General features: G+C 43.2%; 1 protein-coding gene across 3 annotated transcripts in view; it reads right to left on the bottom strand.

Annotated features, from left to right (window-relative positions):
• LOC119803922 (multidrug resistance protein 2) overlaps positions 1-17,682 on the bottom strand; it is a 56,849-nt gene that overhangs the window by 24,348 nt on the left and 14,819 nt on the right. The window contains exons 9-20 of one of the 3 annotated variants that reach the window (XM_038315405.1): positions 14,714-14,885; positions 11,809-11,922; positions 11,569-11,679; positions 11,239-11,364; positions 10,946-11,149; positions 10,496-10,666; positions 9,385-9,546; positions 7,874-8,026; positions 6,051-6,197; positions 5,010-5,117; positions 4,597-4,674; positions 1,142-1,225 (exon numbers count right to left, since the gene is read on the bottom strand). In XM_038315405.1, the coding sequence (XP_038171333.1) occupies positions 1,142-1,225; positions 4,597-4,674; positions 5,010-5,117; positions 6,051-6,197; positions 7,874-8,026; positions 9,385-9,546; positions 10,496-10,666; positions 10,946-11,149; positions 11,239-11,364; positions 11,569-11,679; positions 11,809-11,922; positions 14,714-14,885 (1,630 nt within the window). Of the gene's footprint in view, positions 1-1,141; positions 1,226-4,596; positions 4,675-5,009; positions 5,118-6,050; positions 6,198-7,873; positions 8,027-9,384; positions 9,547-10,495; positions 10,824-10,945; positions 11,150-11,238; positions 11,365-11,568; positions 11,680-11,808; positions 11,923-14,713; positions 14,886-17,682 lie in introns of those variants that run through there. The other 2 variants (XM_038315406.1, XM_038315407.1) reach the window with 2 other exon arrangements.

The raw sequence follows: 17,682 nt of genomic DNA, 5'->3' as shown, positions 1-17,682 counted from the left end.
GCCACCGTTCTCTGCCTTACTGCCTTGCTCACAGGTTCCTGGGGTTCACTTGTCCCTGTCCCCCCAGTGCTGAGGTTACAGGCATATGCAGTCAGTCATGCCTGGCTTTTTTTACGTTGAGTGTTGTGGATTCAAAACTGCAGAGAAAGTGCTCTTTCCTTCTGAACCTCCCCCCAGCCCTGACTGATTCCTCAATTCAAAGACATCTTTATGTACCAAAGCACAATCACTAGAGCAAGTTCAGGGCAGAGGGAGACCCAACAATGAACATGTTTGCATTTACACACCATCTTCTTGAAGGCTATTGTTATGAAGTGGCGGGTACAGAAGACACTGTAACTTCAGCCCGAGATCAAAATCTATTGATGTGAGAATTCAAAGTTATTCCTTCTCTAACTTTTAATATGTGTTTTGTTTCCTATAATCATTTTTTTTATTTTTTTTCCTATAATCATTTTAAGGAAGCTTTTCTTCCTCCTTCTCTAAACTGTATGCCTAGAACATCCTGACAAGAGGTCATGTGTTGGGGCTGGAGAGATGGCTCAGAGGTTAAGAGCATTGCCTGCTCTTCCAAAGGTCCTGAGTTCAATTCCCAGCAACCACATGGTGGCTCACAACCATCTGTAATGGGGTTTGGTGCCCTCTTCTGGCCTGCAGGCATACACAGAGACAGAATATTGTATACATAATAAATAAATAAATATTTTTTAAAAAAGAGGTCATGTGTCCTTCTTGAGTAGCGATTACAACTGTCCATTGATTAACTGAGCAGTAAGACAGACTGACCATTCAAGATGCACTATTAGTACTTCCCCTTCTGTCAGCAACTCTCAAGGAGTCTTCTGGGCAGGATACCACACACAGCGGGTCTTTTCTAATAACTGTCCCCCATGGACCTTATCAAAGGAATGCTTATAAGTTATATACCATGCAATATATATTTAATATATGTTTAATTTTATACCTTAGCTACAATGCATGTGATATCCCAGTGGGTTAAATGAATGTTTACATTTTTTTCTGCCAACCCCTATTTATATTTTCTTAAAGACAGCCTAACAGCTAACAGCTCTAAGGGAACGGGATCTCATGCTGTGGATCAAAACGGCATAACGACATCCCCCCTGCAGGAAGCACGTACCCCTTTCACATTAGCAGCATCACTGGCGAGTCTGGTGGTCAGCGCGCCAGTGCTGTTCTTATGGTCATCGAACCAGCTTATGTCCTGTAACACAGAGGTATTTTTTTTCATCGTAATGCCCTATTTATGGAACTCTGAGATTTAGGAGAAAGTGACAGTGTCAGCTATCACATATCCCCCACATTTAGTATCCAGAATTGAATGTTCAATAGACAGAAGAGAGTTAATATGCAAACACACAACTGGACTGCTTTATGTGTTAATTTATATAAAAATGTCTCCTTGTCTCCAGCCGAACTCCAAGTGTTAAACAGTGAAGAGTGACATGCTGCTGGTATCATACAGCCTCAGCTCCAGAGACAGAAGGCACGAGGAAACAAATTCACATTGTCCTCTGGACAAAAACATATTAAAGAAGGACAAAGAGGTAAGGGACAAGGCAAAGAAGCGGCAGGAAGGACTTTCTAAGGGAACTGGGAGCAGACACGCAAAGGAAGGAAGAGAAGAGCGCGTCCAAGAGAAAGATGATACAGCTCTTGCAGTGACCTGAGCCAAGGCGCACTCGGTCTTAACAAAAGCTACCAGGCTGCGGTAGCCCAAACACACACACACACACACACACACACACACACACACCAAACCCACAGTGTTTGTCTCTAAACCAGCCTCTTCCTGTGCACTCTTTTGTCCTACTGGGGTCCCCCTGAACCTCTCTTCTACCACCGCTGTGCAGTTACCTATGGTGTCTGGACAGGGGTGCCATTGCAGCTGAGGTGGATGGGAGCTGCACATGGACTTTGGCAACTGTGGAATCTAGAGACTTCCCTGCTGGATGCATACTGCCTCCAGACCGGGATGAGGATGAGGCCATGAAACCAGAGAGGAGGCTGAGGAGCTCATTAAACAGGAGGAGTGAACAATGGCCTGCAGGCCCCACCCTCCTGTGCACGTCACCACCCTCCCAACATAGACATAGTTTCAAAAAATAAATCTTGAAATAACAACAAAACAACAGCCAAAGAGATGTTACTGTCCACATGGAAGACTGATGCTTTGGAACCTCTGGCTTGCCTGGGCTAGGATGCCTGAACATTTTTTTATTTAATAGTAAATGACAATCAATCATAAAAGTTTTAAGGTTGTATGTAAATTTCTCATAATTGATTAAAAAAATCTTTCCTCTTTCAACTGGGCTGTCCTGGGATACTTTTCCCAAATCCAAATTCTTCATTAAGGAAAATATGCTCACTGTCTGTTTTGAGGGTCTTGAAGATCCTAAGTGTGAGGTGCACTCTGTCCTCTCAAGGAAGGGAGCTAACACTCTAAGTGGGTTATGTTAGCCTTTGAGGAGCCAAGAAAGCAGGCAGTGAGGGATGATGCTCAGGGCAATGACCTTAAATCTGTGGAATGAAAAGCATGGGTGGGGGTATCCCAGGTTCACAGGAGAAAGAAGGAAGAGGTAATGAGCACTATTGAAGATTACTTTGGTTTCTGTGTTTTTCAATGCTGGACTGTTGGGAGCAGTGAGACCCCAGATCTTGAATTTCTTGTAATCCCCTGATCTGAGTGCCTACAGCTGCTCTGAGCACGAGACCTTCAGGAGTTCCTGATGGCAGGAGAGTGGTTTCTGGTGGGTTTGGCTGGGGCATGGCTATCTCTATATAATCTGCTCCTGAACACAATAAAGGGGGCATTCTTGGGGAATTCAAGGATGACCCGTGTCTCTGTCTCTCTGTCTGTGTTTGTGTATTTTAACCTCCTGCCCCTTGCATGAATCTTGCGAACTGGGTGCCAGCGCACCAAATGCAGACACGGGGGCGCGGTGCGCGGAAATTGGAGGTCCCAGCCGAGATATCGGGAACTAGGGAACGCTGAGAGGTCGCCCTCAGAAGGTGAGAGTGGATTGTGGTATATGTGTTAATCCTGACATCCTTCGCTCGGTTTTGGTTTCAGGAAGTCCAACCGAGAAAGAGGGGTAAACGAACAGGGTTGTCCCTGGCCGGAGGGGACTTATGTATTGGGAAAAGATAGAAAGTATATAGCTTAAAAAGATAAATGTGTACAGATGTATGATGATTGTGTTGTCTTTTGTGTTCTGGACTGGAGAAAGACATTTGATTCTAGGAACTGCTAAGAAAGGTATCTTGACTTTAAAATATGGGCTTAAGAATTTGATGTTTTGGAAAGGAGGTTCTGTTTTTGTCTCCACAGACGATGAGAGCCTAAGGATTTATTCGATATTCATGTGGTTTGAATCCCTGAGACCTCCTGAAATGTTGGCAGTGGAGTGTGAGCAGCGGTGGCTCCAAGGCCAAGCGCTGAGGGGCTGCAACGCCAAACCCCGGGATCTGCCTCGAGAACCTACGAGGCAAGAACGCTAGGCCCGCTTCCAGTGTGGGCCTCAGGGTGTAGAAGCACAGCACGACCACGACCCCTAACCCTAACCCTAACCCTAACCCGTGTCTGAGCGCGACTGGAAAAATGGCAGTGAATTGCAGTAAATACCCCCAAGAATGCAGCATCCCCACTCAGCAGGAAGTAGCCAGACAGATTGACAACACCCAAATTCCCTAAGTGGGGCCCCTTTCAGTGGTTGCAGAGCAGCAAGCCTGCTTCCCTGAGTTCTGCTCCACTTCATGCACCAGTTTGGACCCAGAATGAATGCAGCTGAGGCTAGAAGGCAGCTGGAGCAGAGCTTTGCTAGGTGGCTGTGGTGGAAGGCACATTGCCTCAGCCCAGTCAGTGCCTAGCCTGGCGGATGCCACAGCAGTGCCAGAAGTACATGTTACCTGGAGATACTGACCCCTCATCCCCCCGAATACTTAAGATCAGACACTGTTTTATAAAAAATTTAGGGGGTAGATGTTGGGAGCAGTGAGACCCCAGATCTTGAATTTCTTGTAATCCCCTGATCTGATTGCCTACAGCTGTTCTGAGCACGAGACCTTCAGGAGTTCCTGATGGCAGGAGAGTGGTTTCTGGTGGGTTTGGCTGGGGCATGGCTATCTCTATATAATCTGCTCCTGAACACAATAAAGGGGGCATTCTTGGGGAATTCAAGGATGACCTGTGTCTCTGTCTCTCTGTCTGTATGTGTTTGTGTATTTTAACCTCCTGCCCCTTGCCCGAATCTCACGAACCGGGTGCCAGCGCATCGAATGCAGACATGGGGGCGCGGTGCGCGGAACTGGACCAAAAGACTAGAGGGGAATCTACTCTGGAGACTCCATTTGTCCCAACTCAATCTGGTTCCTTGTGCCCGCCTGTAGTGAACAGAGTGCACGTCCGCAGCCTACATCGACAGATGGTTTACCAGCATCTCAAGAGGAGGCCGAGGGAGACCCATGCAGGAGGATCTCTAAGGAACTTGACAGCGCTCCTACAATCTGTGTCCATGGAACACAAGAGAGAATTCCTACTCCCCAACCCCAGGGTGCAAGCCACAGCAGCCGTACCTGTCTCAGCATGGACCTGAAAACCTTGTATCGGAGTCGCTTGGTGAGGATCTCTCCAGCTTTGCCAAACATGAAGCCCTAAGAAGAAACGAGAAGGCGTCACACAGAAGGCTGGCCAGAGACGCAGATGCCAAATACACAGGGGATGGATGCTAAACTAACCCTGGGCTCCCATTCACATGTCTCCATCTCTGTTCTAAACTCTATAGCACATAGAACACTCCCTACCATGATCAGGTCGAGGGCTGTAGTAGGGAAAAGGGTAGAGAGGAGGAAGGAGCAAGAAGAGGAGGCGGAACCACAGGACTGGTCCAGTCTAGGTGATGAAAGAGGAACTAATATATAAACAGGCAAAGTAAGTACTCGTTTCCAAAACCTTCCAAAATGAATACAGAAGCAATGTAGACACTTACCTGAAAGAAATATGTAACAAAACAAATCATTCCCATGACCAGAAAAAGCAGCGAAAACAAATTACAATTCTGTTGTTTGGTTTCGGGGTCATCATCTCTTGTGAAAACCTGCGACAAAATATTTGAGGGGTTCTTAGTTCTGTGGCTGAGGAAGGCATTCCTCAGGGAGGCCATCCCAGTCTCACTCAGTGTGGGGGACAAAACAGACTTTGTATCCTGGAACAAGGGTGGCTTCCAGAACGCTGCCCGCTAAGGCATCTGCATCGGTTCCTTCATGACAGAGATCGTCCACCATGCACAGACTCACCCAGCATTTTCCCGGGCCCATAGAGATCAATGCGTGCTACCCTACTATGAAACACACTGTAATAAATCCTCTCCACTTGGAAGCTTGGTAAGGAACACCATGGTTCAACAACAACTCACTGTTTTACTATGCGAAGATTTTAAAGTGTTCTGAGCTGTTTGATTACTTGGGACTGGATACCGTATCACGGAGCTCATCCCTGAAGAAAATGGAGGAGTCTCCCTCTCTTAGCAGCCATTGATTGATTATGGGGCCTTGTGAAATGTCCCCACCCACACGGGTCATCAAATGGGTCTTGTTTAGGCAATTATATTGATGAGATTTCATGGGTACAGCTCCCATGTTATCCAGCAGCAGAGCCTGGTTCTCTGGCTCTTACACGCTTTCCACTCCCAAAGGACAGCTCATTCTGTCAACTGTCTTTTATCCTCATTTCTTCGTGTTCGTCCACTAAACATACTCAGCAGAGTGTGTGTATAATAATTTGAGAGTGGCGGGGAGTAGATCTAAGGAGCTAGAGGAGGCTAAAGAAGATGGAAATGATGTAAATACAGTACCCTTGCATGAAAGTCTCAAAAAAATTTAAAAATTTAAATAAAAAATTCGGTTTCCTCTTACAAATTCGACTTCTATTCTCCTCAATTCAAGCCATGTGTAGAGCCATATTTAGAAGCCGTTCATTCATTCTTCATCGGTAAACACAACAAATACACAAAAAGGCCACGGACACTTACCCCTATAATCCTTGAAAATACTATGGCGAACACTGGTTGCATGCACCCGCTTATAACAGCACTAAACACACCAACGACTAAATAAGGCCATTCAGTTACGTTCAGCTTTAGGATCCGCCAGAAGGAAACAAGAGGCACATCTTCATCCTAGAAAACGCATGCATTACAGCAGGACAGTTTACCAAGTTCATAATGTGGGGGCTAGAGAAATGTCTCAGCAGTTGAGAGCACTTGCTGATCTTGCAGAGGACCCATGCTCTGTTCCCAGCACCCACAGGCAATTCATAATTGTCTTTAACTATGGTTCTATGTGTTAGGATTATGCTGGCCTGCCCTGTCACCTGGCAGAATGAACCCAGGCAATACCCTGTCTCTTTAAGAGACAAGCGCTCTCTCTCTCTCTCTCTCTCTCTCTCTCTCTCTCTCTCCTCCCTCCCTCCCTCCCTCCCTCCCTCCCTCCCTCCCTCCCTCTCTTTCTCCTTTCCTCTCACGTATCCTCCCAATACCATCTTCCATACTCCAAGCTCTTTGCATGGTGTATACTGTTTAGTACACGATCCCCCACCTGCAGTGGGACCTGCCAAGATCACTTGTGGCACATCTTACATTGGGATTCTGATTCTGGCCTTTAGGGGTACCCCCCTCCCAATACATCCATGGTACACATACATACATACAGGCAAAACACTCATATACATAGACGTATTATTTAAAAATTGGTAATTAAGTCTATCATCTATAGCTCCATCCATCCATATTATCATTAATGAATATAATATGATTCCTTATTGACTGGTAGTACTCTCTTGAAGCTAACTCTGACAGTTTCATTCTTCTTTTAAAAAACAAGATGTTATCAATACTTTTGGCCTAGAATTCACAAGACAAGAATATTTACTATGGGGAACAAACAGAATAGAAAATGTAATACTGGCAGAACCACCAGAGTCTCACTCTTTTTAAAAATTATTAAACTGACCTAACACATAATAATTCTGTTATTACGGACATCTGAGATTATAAAGAATACGTGCTTCTAACTCTCATAAACATAATCTTGAAGGCTATATGTTTATTTAAATATATATGGTTGGACTCCAATGCCCAGAGTACAAGGGCACACAGGAAGAGTTGTGTCCTACTTGCTATAGTCGATCGTAAAATGAGGGGTGGGAGATGTAGCTCATTGGTAAGGTGCCCAACTAAAAGTATGAGGTCCTAGCACCACAAAAATGAAACAAAACAAAACAGCTTATTTTACTAATGCTTTAAGATTTATTCAGCGTTCCCGACTTTAGGAATTCCCGACGGTGATGGCTAATGTCATCATTTTAATAGGATTCAGAATAACCAAGGAGACAAGCGTCAGAGGGATTATCCAGGCTAAGATCTGCTTAACTGATGTGAGAAGACCTAACTGTGGGGCTGACTCAAAGGGGAGGGAACTGAACACAGGCGTGCATCACCCTAAAGCCCCATCATGATGAACTCGCCCTCAAACTCTGAGACACTCCAAACCCTTCCATCCTCCCTGAAGCTGCTCCAGTTGAGTATTCTGTCACGGCAAAGCCCTTAACTGACTACAGTTTCTTTGCATAAATCCAAAATTAAAAAAAACTTCCTAAGAATTCTTACTCGTAAATTCTGAACTGACTGTAAAATGCTGTGGTTTTGATTTCTGGAATAATCTATAAAACATGACAGAAGGAGTCTTATACAGTCATATCTTGTTTTCCTCCTACCCCGGGCCCTAGCTCACCCAATTAACACGCAAGGAAGGGTGTAGGGAGGGTTTAGCCCCACGACTACAGCCACATCCATACCTGGGCCTCTTTCGCACTAACTCTTCTCTCTTGGTCTTGTGGACCGCAGCTACATTTCCGTATTAAAGGGGATGTGGATTCATTTGAAGTCAATTCAGTGTCACTTTGGGACTCATAAGCTTCATTTTCCAGTTTAATCTCATCTCCTGTAGTCTAAAACAAATAAGAAAGACGGAGAAACGGGTTAGACAAGGGTCCATGGGCATCAGCATTAGGAAAATCAGGAAAAGTTCCAAGGTTTTATGGGACATGATGGGACTAAGCTGCTCTGCTTGCTCGTGGGATGAAATGTCAGCCGCAGAGTGACAAGGAGCGCCACCAAATATAATACTCTTAGCCATTTCTGTGTTGCTTGATGGGTCAACTGCACAAACCTACACATCTAGGAAGCAGGAATCTTAATTAAGAAAATGCTTCCGAGCCGGGCGGTGGTGGCACACGCCTTTAATCCCAGCACTCGGGAGGCAGAGGCAGGCGGATCTCTGTGAGTTCGAGACCAGCCTGGTCTACAAGAGCTAGTTCCAGGACAGGCTCCAAAGCCGCAGAGAAACCCTGTCTCGAAAAACCAAAAAAAAAAAAAAAAAAGAAAAAAAAGAAAAAAAAAAGAAAATGCTTCCGTTAGACTGGCATTTAAACAGTTCTGTGGGGTATTTTCTTGATTTACGATTTAAGTGGGTGGGCCCAGCACACTGGGCAGGTGGTCCTGGGTAGTTCAAGAAAGACCGAGGAAGCCAGAGGGAGTAGTCAGTAAGCAGCACTCCTCCAGGACCCCAGCACTCAGCTCCTCCTCCAGCTTCCCGCCTGAGTCCCTGGCCTGACTTCCCTGATGATGAACTCATGGTAAGGATGGAACATAGGATGCAATCAGCCCTGTCCTCCCTAAGCTGTGCTTGGTCCTGGCACTTTATCACGGCCACACAAAGTAACTGAAACACTCTTTTTTTTCTGGGGCACTCAGACGTTTGCTTTGAACTAGTGTAATCAGAGGCAAGGAGGTGTGTCCCATAATGTGAGCCAAATCTGCCATTTAAAACGTTCTAGCAGCCACATTAGAGAATGTGAAAATGGTTAAAAATCAATTTCACTATATATTTAATCTAGAGAATCCAAGATGTTATTGTCACCCAACATATTATGCATTTAACAAGCAGCAATACAAAAAGCTACTGGAATATTTTGCATTTTTTACACTAGGCCTTCAGAATCCCAGTGTTCCTTTTGTACTTAAAACATTTCACACTCCAGATGAACCAATATTCTAACGTTCAGTAGCCACATGTGGCCAGCAGCTCCTACCATGGGTAGCTCATCTCTAAACCTTGTTAAATGTTAATTATCCCTCTTAAGCTTCTTTCTTTCCCCAAAAAGGCAACACAAAACCCTTGCTTGATCCTATATATCCAAAGCACTTTTCCTGCTTTTCAAGATAATCAAATTAAATCATCTATAGCATTAAATGGTAGTATGCTATCACCAAGATAATGTTGGAAAATTCCAGAGTTCCACCATACCTGTGTCATGACAAGTTTGAAGTAAATGCCCTTCTCTTTCATGAGTTCGTCGTGATTTCCTTGCTCCACAATGACACCGCCATCAAAGCCAGCAATGACATCAGCGTTATGAACTGTAGACAAGCGGTGAGCTATCACAATGGTGGTCCGACCTTCCCTAGCCTGGAGACACAGAAGCCTGACTTTTGATACATGAATAACTAACTATATGTAAAGACTCACTCATTCAACTTATGCTTACTTAATGCCAGTGCTTTGACAACATAAAACCTGCAAAGCTACAGAAAACAGTCTCTGATTTCAATGAAGACATGGGCATGAAGTTGCACTTAGCCAAGGAGCTGTTCATAAATGATAGCTACAGTAGAGAAAAAAATCCGTTTTCTTCAATGGAGTGAAATTGTGCATCAACCACACTGCAGGGCAGGCCCTGTGCGCAGGAGTGGCCAGCCAACACAAACTGGACTCTGGATTTGTTTGTCTTAAGCATCAGAAGACAGAGAAGATGATGTAAGTTGGTAGGAAGGTGAGGAAGGATCTGGGAGAGATTGGGGTTGCGGTTGTGTAAAGAATATGATCAAAGCCGGGTGGTGGTGGTGGTGCAGGCCTTTAATCCCAGCACTTGGGAGGCAGAGGTAGGTGGGTCTCTGAGTTCAAGGCCAGTCTGGTCTACGGAGCTAGTTCCAGGACAGCCTGGGCTGCGCAGGGAAACTCTGTCTCATAAAACAATAATACCAACAAAGAATATGACCAAAATATATTGTATGAAATTCTTAAAGAATAAATAAAAACATTATTAGAAAATAAATAGAATTTTTTTAAAAGAAGAGTGCTCTGGGGAGGTAGAGACTGAAAGATACTAAGACTCATAGGTCAGTCTGTGCTGTCAAATCAGTGAGCTGCAGGTTCACTGACAGATGACAGACACTGTCTCAAAAAAGAAGGTGGAGATCAATTAAGGAAGATAATCCATGCATGCGCACACATGTTCAAGTGCACCTATACATACATATGCATACACACATACACAGTCACACAGACAAGAAAAATCACAAATAATGGAATACTAATATTCTTATAATTCAGACCTTTCTAAGTATAGCTCACCAACCTTATCCAGAGCAGCCTGAACCACGGCTTCACTTTCTGTGTCCAAGGCTGATGTTGCCTCATCCAACAAAAGGATCTTGGGGTTGCGGACCAGGGCACGAGCAATGGCGATTCTCTGTTTCTGTCCCCCACTCAGCTGTGCCCCTCTCTCACCAACCAGGGTGTCAAATTTCTACAATTAAAACGATAAAGAAACAAACAAAATAACAGGAAATGTAGTAAAGCAATAAACTACCTCAGTTCACGTTTCAAATTGGGACGTAATCATCACTGGAGCCTCGCCAGCAACACAGTCCAGTTCTTAGCAACAAGTATCTACCACACGTTGATAGGGTGAGCAATGGAGAATCCACAGTAAACTGGACTTCCCCTCTAAGGAAGTTCATCCAACTAACAGGAGTGTCCTAAGTTCACATGAGCCTCGGGGTGCCAGGGGGCAGGCACAACTCACGTGGGGCAGTTTCATGATGAAGTCATAGGCGTTGGCCTCCTTGACAGCTTTCTCGATCTCATCCATGGTGACGTTCTCTCGGCCATAGCGAATGTTTTCAGCGATCGTGGTGGCAAACAACACAGGTTCCTGACTCACCACGCCAATGATTTCCCGCAGGTACCTCACATTGATGCTCCTGATGTCCTGGCCATCGATACTGACCTGAAACAGAATGTGAGGTTGTCACACTTTAGAACCATGGAGTCAGAACGATGGGCAAGGGTAGCGCTGCTGGCCGCACGACCACTCACCACGCCCTCTGTGGGGTCATAGAGCCTCTGCAGCAGCTGGACCGTGGTGCTCTTCCCACAGCCACTGTTGCCGACCAGGGCCACTGTCTGTCCGCTCTGCACCTTCAGGTTGAGGCCCTTCAAGATCTGCCAAGACAGGAGAGAAGCTAATGTTAGGGCAATTCCCAGGACAGATATACACACATAAGTTCTATGAGAGGAAAGCTGAATTCAGTACTGGGTTTAAATAGGTAACATACATGTAATTATTTGCCTTTGTTTTACAATATATAAAAGAGTGTCTCTAGCCAATAGATTATTGAATCATAGATTTATCATTTATCGCCGTACCTTGACTCCACTTCGAGATGGGTAGCTGAAGTGAACATTTTTAAATTCTAAATTCCCCATTATACTGTCTGGTTTATGTCCCTTCGTTGAGAAGCTGTCAATGCTTGGCTCCTAAACAGAAGTATATGTTAGGAGATCACCAGGCTACAGTCACTACTCTGTATAGGAAGTAAAAGTGAACCTAACTCGATCAGTAGCCAATCTTTTAAGTAGGTGAATAAATGGGCCAGTCAGACTTACGTTATCAATTATCTTGAAGATTTCATAGGCAGCCCCTCTTGCATTTGCAAAGGCTTCTATGTTAGGGGCAATATGTCCAATACTGAAAGTCCCAAATAATATAGAGTAGAAGACCTGAAGAAGGGGACCAATGCACACAATTACTTAGTGCTCAGCACAATTTTCCTCATGCTTCCTTTTTCTGCTAATGTAACCAATTTCATTTCAAAATGAGAAGAAAAATTGACACAAAATACTGAGTAGAATAAATGGCAAGAATATTGAGTACTAAAACATTTTAAGTTTATGACTACGAAATTCAAGTTCAAATCCTGGTATTAGGCTACATTTAACCCTTTATACTATATACAATATCAAAATATTATACTGTAGCCACCAAGAGCAAATATTTGTTGACTCTTCAATTAAAATAAATAATATAAATTTAAGTTTTTAAACACGTAATGTGCTTAGAATTTAGAATTCGTCTGACCTGCTTCATCACACATGGTATACTTTCTATACACTCATATTTAATAGAAAGCTCTTTTTTCAAAGATTCAGCATTTTTACTTAGATCCTCACAAGAATAACCGGAAATAAACACAAGAAGCCCAGGTCTGTACCCGGATGAGTATTGCAAAATCTTCAGGACATCCTCTTCACACCTTTGGCTGCCAAGTTGACCTGCTGTCTATGCTGCATCGGATGCTACTGTCTCTGCAAATGCATCCTCAATTATGCAGCTCACAGCTAGATATGACTCAGTGCCCCCAGTTCACCTCCTTACACTGTGCCCTCTTTGAAATCTAATGAACAGGTATTTGGGTTTCCATTCTTGGTTTTGATAAAAAAAAAAAAAAAAAAAAAAAAAACACTTTCTTCTTGCTACGAAAGACTCATCTTTGTCCTATTGGAGCTTTGCAAGAACTGATGTCATCTCTGAGCCACACAGGGATACAACTGTGGATCCCACTGAATCCTCACGCCACACTAGAAGTTACGGCAATGTTCCTGTCACATCTGTTTGGCATTAGAGGGAAGCCATAAGAGTTTAGACAGTTGCTCCAAATCAGAGCTGGTAAAGTCCCAGCTGGAATTTGAAGCCAGTAGGTCTGGTGCAAAATCCTGCACCTGTATTTGTGCACAGTCCCACAAGGCAAAAAAAAAAAAACAAAAAAAAAAAACCTCTAAATACAATTTTCGGTTACAAAGAACAACAATTTACATTTCTACAAGACTGTGAGGCTACCACTCAAAAGATTTTTACTATTTACTATTCGTTTTTTTTTTTTTTAGTAGTAAATCAGAAAATAAGAGGAGCACTTAGCATGATTGTGTCCAAGGGAGACCATCTCATTAAATGTAGGCTTATGGCGGAGAGGTAGTCAATGTCAATGGTATTTAGGCTACAGGGCTGGGAATCACCTTTTCTGAAAATACTTCATGTCTTCAGATACTAAATTTTGCCAGACCTTGCAACCAAGTTAATAATATGCCTTAAGACCATTTAAAACAGTATAGTCACTTTGTTTCCCTATTGTATATTCATTCAGTTTAGTTTTACATGCCTTTAAGAAAGCAATCTAACCAAACTAACCATGCCCTGGACTTCAGATATACTTAGCTTCTACAACCAAAGCTAAATGTGTAGCTTTAAACTATCTACTTTTCCTGTTTCTGACCCAGAAAAGTCTGTGTGTGTGTGTGTGTGTGTGTGTTGGTAATAACTTGCTAAAACCAGACAGTAACCCGAAAGGAACTTTAAAGAAAATGTATCCAGCGTAAATATTGGAGGCAATAAGTGGGTATAGGTTGATAATGTCTGCCTGCAGTTCTGGGTGCTATTTAGGGTCAGTAAAGTAGCACCATCACTTGTAAACCTCTATTAAATTTTTCAGTAAAAAAGAATTTTTCATTCTTTTCCAGGACCATGTTTTTCTATGCTGTTCACTGGATGTAGAGCAAAGCCCTTTGTAAGTACAGACAGACAGACATCAGACCACAATTAACAAGAGAGAAGACATAGGGAGAAAAGTGAAGAATTCCAAGAGGACTCATTCTCAGTTTGGGTAGTTTGAGTAACAGTGACCCCAGGAGACTCCTATTTGAATGCTTAGTCATCAGGGAGTGGAACTCTTTGGCAAGATGATAAGATGAGAATGTGATCCTGTTGGAGTAGGTCAGGTCTTGGTGGAGGAAGTGTAGGAAATATACCACTGGGATCACTGGGGGTGGGCTTTGAGGTTTCAAAAGCTTGTGCTAGACTCCTTCCCCAGTCTTATCTCTTTGCTTTTGGATCAGGACGTAGCCCTCAACAACTTCTCCAGCACCATGTCTGCCTGTGTGCCACCGTGCACCTCACCGTGATGATAATGGACTAACTCTCTGAAACCGTAAGCCAGCCCCCAATTAAATGCTTTCTTTTATAAGAGTTGCCTTGGTCATGGTGTCTCTTCACAGCAATGGTTCAGTGACTAAGACCTTGGTTTATATAACTCCAAGAGGAAGACTTTTTTGTATTCTTTAATGCAACATTGAAACAAAAAGAATAAGTTTGATTTTTTTTTTTCCCCGTTTTTTCAAGACAGGGTTTCTCTGTAGCTTTGGAGCCTGTCCTGAAACTAGCTCTTGTAGACCAGGCTGGCCTTGAACTCAAGAGATCCACCTGCCTCTGCCTTCTGAGTGCCCAACTTAAGAATAACTCTTTTTTTAAAAAAAAAAAAAAAGATATCTGTAAGAAAGACAACAATATTGATTTTTGGATACATCTAATTTCCTCTCCACTCTTGAACCTAGTAACTGAATGCATGTTTCTTTATAGTATTTAATAAGTTTCAAAACATATTCTTCTAAGGTTAAATTAAAACTTCTCAATTGAAATGGCACAGTTAGTGAATCCTTTTACAAAGCACATATGACTTACGGTAAGCACTTGTCCAACAGAGTACTCATTTGAGAGGACCAAAGAGGTCCCGTACCAGAATGCTAGTGCGTATGATGCATACACCAAAAGGTAGGCAATACCTATGGAAATGCCACCTGTGATCGCTTTCTTTATTCCAACATTTTTAGCTTCTTCTAAATTTTTATTGTACCTGGAAAAAAAGCAGAAATCATTACATGTACTCATAAAGATTAAGGAACTGGATCAATGTAACAAGGGAGTGACTTGATCAGTTGGAATGTACCAGCCCTGTAGTACATATGTTTTCTTCTTTTCTCCATACATTGCCCCTGAGAGGTATTATTATTTTATTCCTTCACTGAAGAGTAACTGAGGCTTAAATCTTTTCTGGCTTTAGTAATCATGAAATAATGAAACTTATCAAAGGCATATCTTATTGCATGCATACACGGAGACACACACACACACACACACACACACACAAAAAAAACCCACAAGGAAAACCACTGCTCAGGGTGGCTCTGCCTAGAATCCTAGCACTAAGGAGGCTGAAGCAGGAGGAATGCAAGTTCAAGGCTAGCCTGTCCTCTTTGGGGAAGGGGGATGGGAAAAAGAAGAAGCATGGGAAGGAAGATGAAAACGGGGAAGAAAGAAGAATTCAGAAAACGAGAGAAGGAAAGGATGGAGAACAAAGGAGCCTGGGGGAAGAACAGGAAGGAGGAGGAGCAGAGAGTTAATGAACTGGAGCTATAATGCTAGAAAACCTTAACATAAAAAAAAAAAGCTACTTAAAGCTCTGGACCTTAAGAAAGTTCTAAAGACAGTTTGCTCCCTTGGGGGTACTAGGAAAACAAACTGGGAGATTCTACAGAGGAGAGCACTTTGGAAACTGTGGCATGTTAAACCATGCTTTTGATATTTAAAAAAGCTCAGCTGAAGAGCTGTGCACACACCAGCAATCCCAGACCCAAGGCAGCCCAGGCATGAGAAGTAAGAGTTCCAGGCCAGACGGGGCCACACAGCAAAGTGTTCCCTCTTAGAAACAAACAAGCCATACGCTTTATCTTATTTCTATAGAAGCAATTATTAAAAATCACTGTTCTACAGAAATGATTTTGGCTTGTGAATATATAGAGGGTACAGGCCGGGGAAGCTGCAGGCACCATGCGACAGCATGTGACAGTCTAGGGATGCAGCAGTAGAAACCGCAGGCTCCTAGCAAAAGACTGCAGCCTGGATCAGGCTTACATATCGTGGAAGAGCAGAGCTATGGAGCTGCACTCTGCCAGCATGCCAGGGACACGCAAGTCTACTAAAGTACCAAGCCTGTTTCTTCTCTTTCCTACCTGAGCAAACTGACAGGAGCCACAACACCCCAATAAAAAATGCCAGGTCGCCGGGCGATGGTGGCGCACGCCTTTAATCCCAGCACTCGGGAGGCAGAGGCAGGCGGATCTCTGTGAGTTCGAGACCAGCCTGGTCTACAAGAGCTAGTTCCAGGACAGGCTCTAAAGCCACAGAGAAACCCTGTCTCGAAAAACCAAAAAAAAAAAAAAAAAAAAAAAAAAAATGCCGGGTCATCATCCCTCACCAAAGAGAGGTGATCATAAAAAACAATTTCTGCTATGAAAGTAACTCCAGATGGACAAGTTCCAACACAAAACCAAAAATGAGATTAAAAACCAAGACAGCAGGTATCCTCCAAAAAGTACCAATCTCGTGGCAAGGGATAGTACTGGCAGGGACTTAGCTCAAATTCCAAACAAACGATTAAAAAATATGACTATAGCCGGGCGGCGGTGGCGCACGCCTTTAATCCCAGCACTCGGGAGGCAGAGGCAGGCGGATCTCTGTGAGTTCGAGACCAGCCTGGTCTACAAGAGTTAGTTCCAGGACAGGCTCTAAAGCTACAGAGAAACCCTGTCTCGAAAAACCAAAAAAAAAAAAAAAAAGAAAAAAAAATATGACTATAGTCACATTCGTAGAATTTAAGGAGAACATGAACACACCTGTGGAAGTCAACTAAAGATATGAAAATAGAATTCAATAACGACAGAAATACTGAGGAAAAACCAAGTCAAAATGATGCTCAAGACACAAAACTCAGAAAGTCAAATCAAAAGGCAAGTGGAGAAACTCTTCCCAAGAGACTGGGTAATGAACATGGAACATGATCTAGCAGGAATCAAGGTAAAGCAATTGTGCAATCCAGTCAAAGACACTGAAAATTTTTTCAAACACTCTTTTATTTTTTTACAAAGAACATAAAGAGAACATGCAAGAACTTCGAGATACCATGAAAAGATCAAATCTATGAATGATGGGCATAGAAGAACAAAAATGGCTCAGAAAAGACTTTCAACAAAAAGCATAGAAGAAATGTTGCCACATCGAGGAGAACAGGTGTGTATCTAGGTACAAAACACATACAGAATGCCTAAGAGACAGGACAGGAAAGAAACTCCTCATGTTGTGTTATAGTTAAAGCACTAAAAACACAGGAAGAAAGGGCAGATAAGGGGAGATAAAAGTTGCAGGAGAAAAGGCCCAAATCATATACAACAAGGGACCAACCGGAATAACAACTGATTTTTTTCCACAGAAAATATAAAAACCAGAAGGGTTTGGAGTGATGTAGTTCAAATTCTGAAAGAACACTGCTAATAACTAAGACTATTATACCCAGAAAAAAATACCTGCCATAATTGAAAGAGAAACAAAATTTTCCACAGCAAAACAGTCTTAAACATAAGATTGGCAAGTCTGAAACAGCTAGAGAAAACAGTAGGGCATATCTTGAGTATATCTGCCTGAGTAAGGACTCTTAGAACAGAAATCTGGCCACTCAGGAAGTAGAGCAACAACCAACAAACAGGGCCACACAAAAGGAAAATGTCTCTGAATTAAATGCAGTCACAATTATCGTTAAATTTCCATTCCAAAGGAGCTGGTTTCCTCGCATAGCTGATGTTTTGAAGGGGAAGTGG

The sequence above is a fragment of the Arvicola amphibius genome, chromosome 18 (assembly GCF_903992535.2).
Source record: "Arvicola amphibius chromosome 18, mArvAmp1.2, whole genome shotgun sequence".
NCBI lineage: Eukaryota > Metazoa > Chordata > Mammalia > Rodentia > Cricetidae > Arvicola > Arvicola amphibius.
The sequence above is the reverse complement of the archived record's forward strand: the minus strand, read 5'-3'. Positions and strand labels throughout refer to the sequence as shown.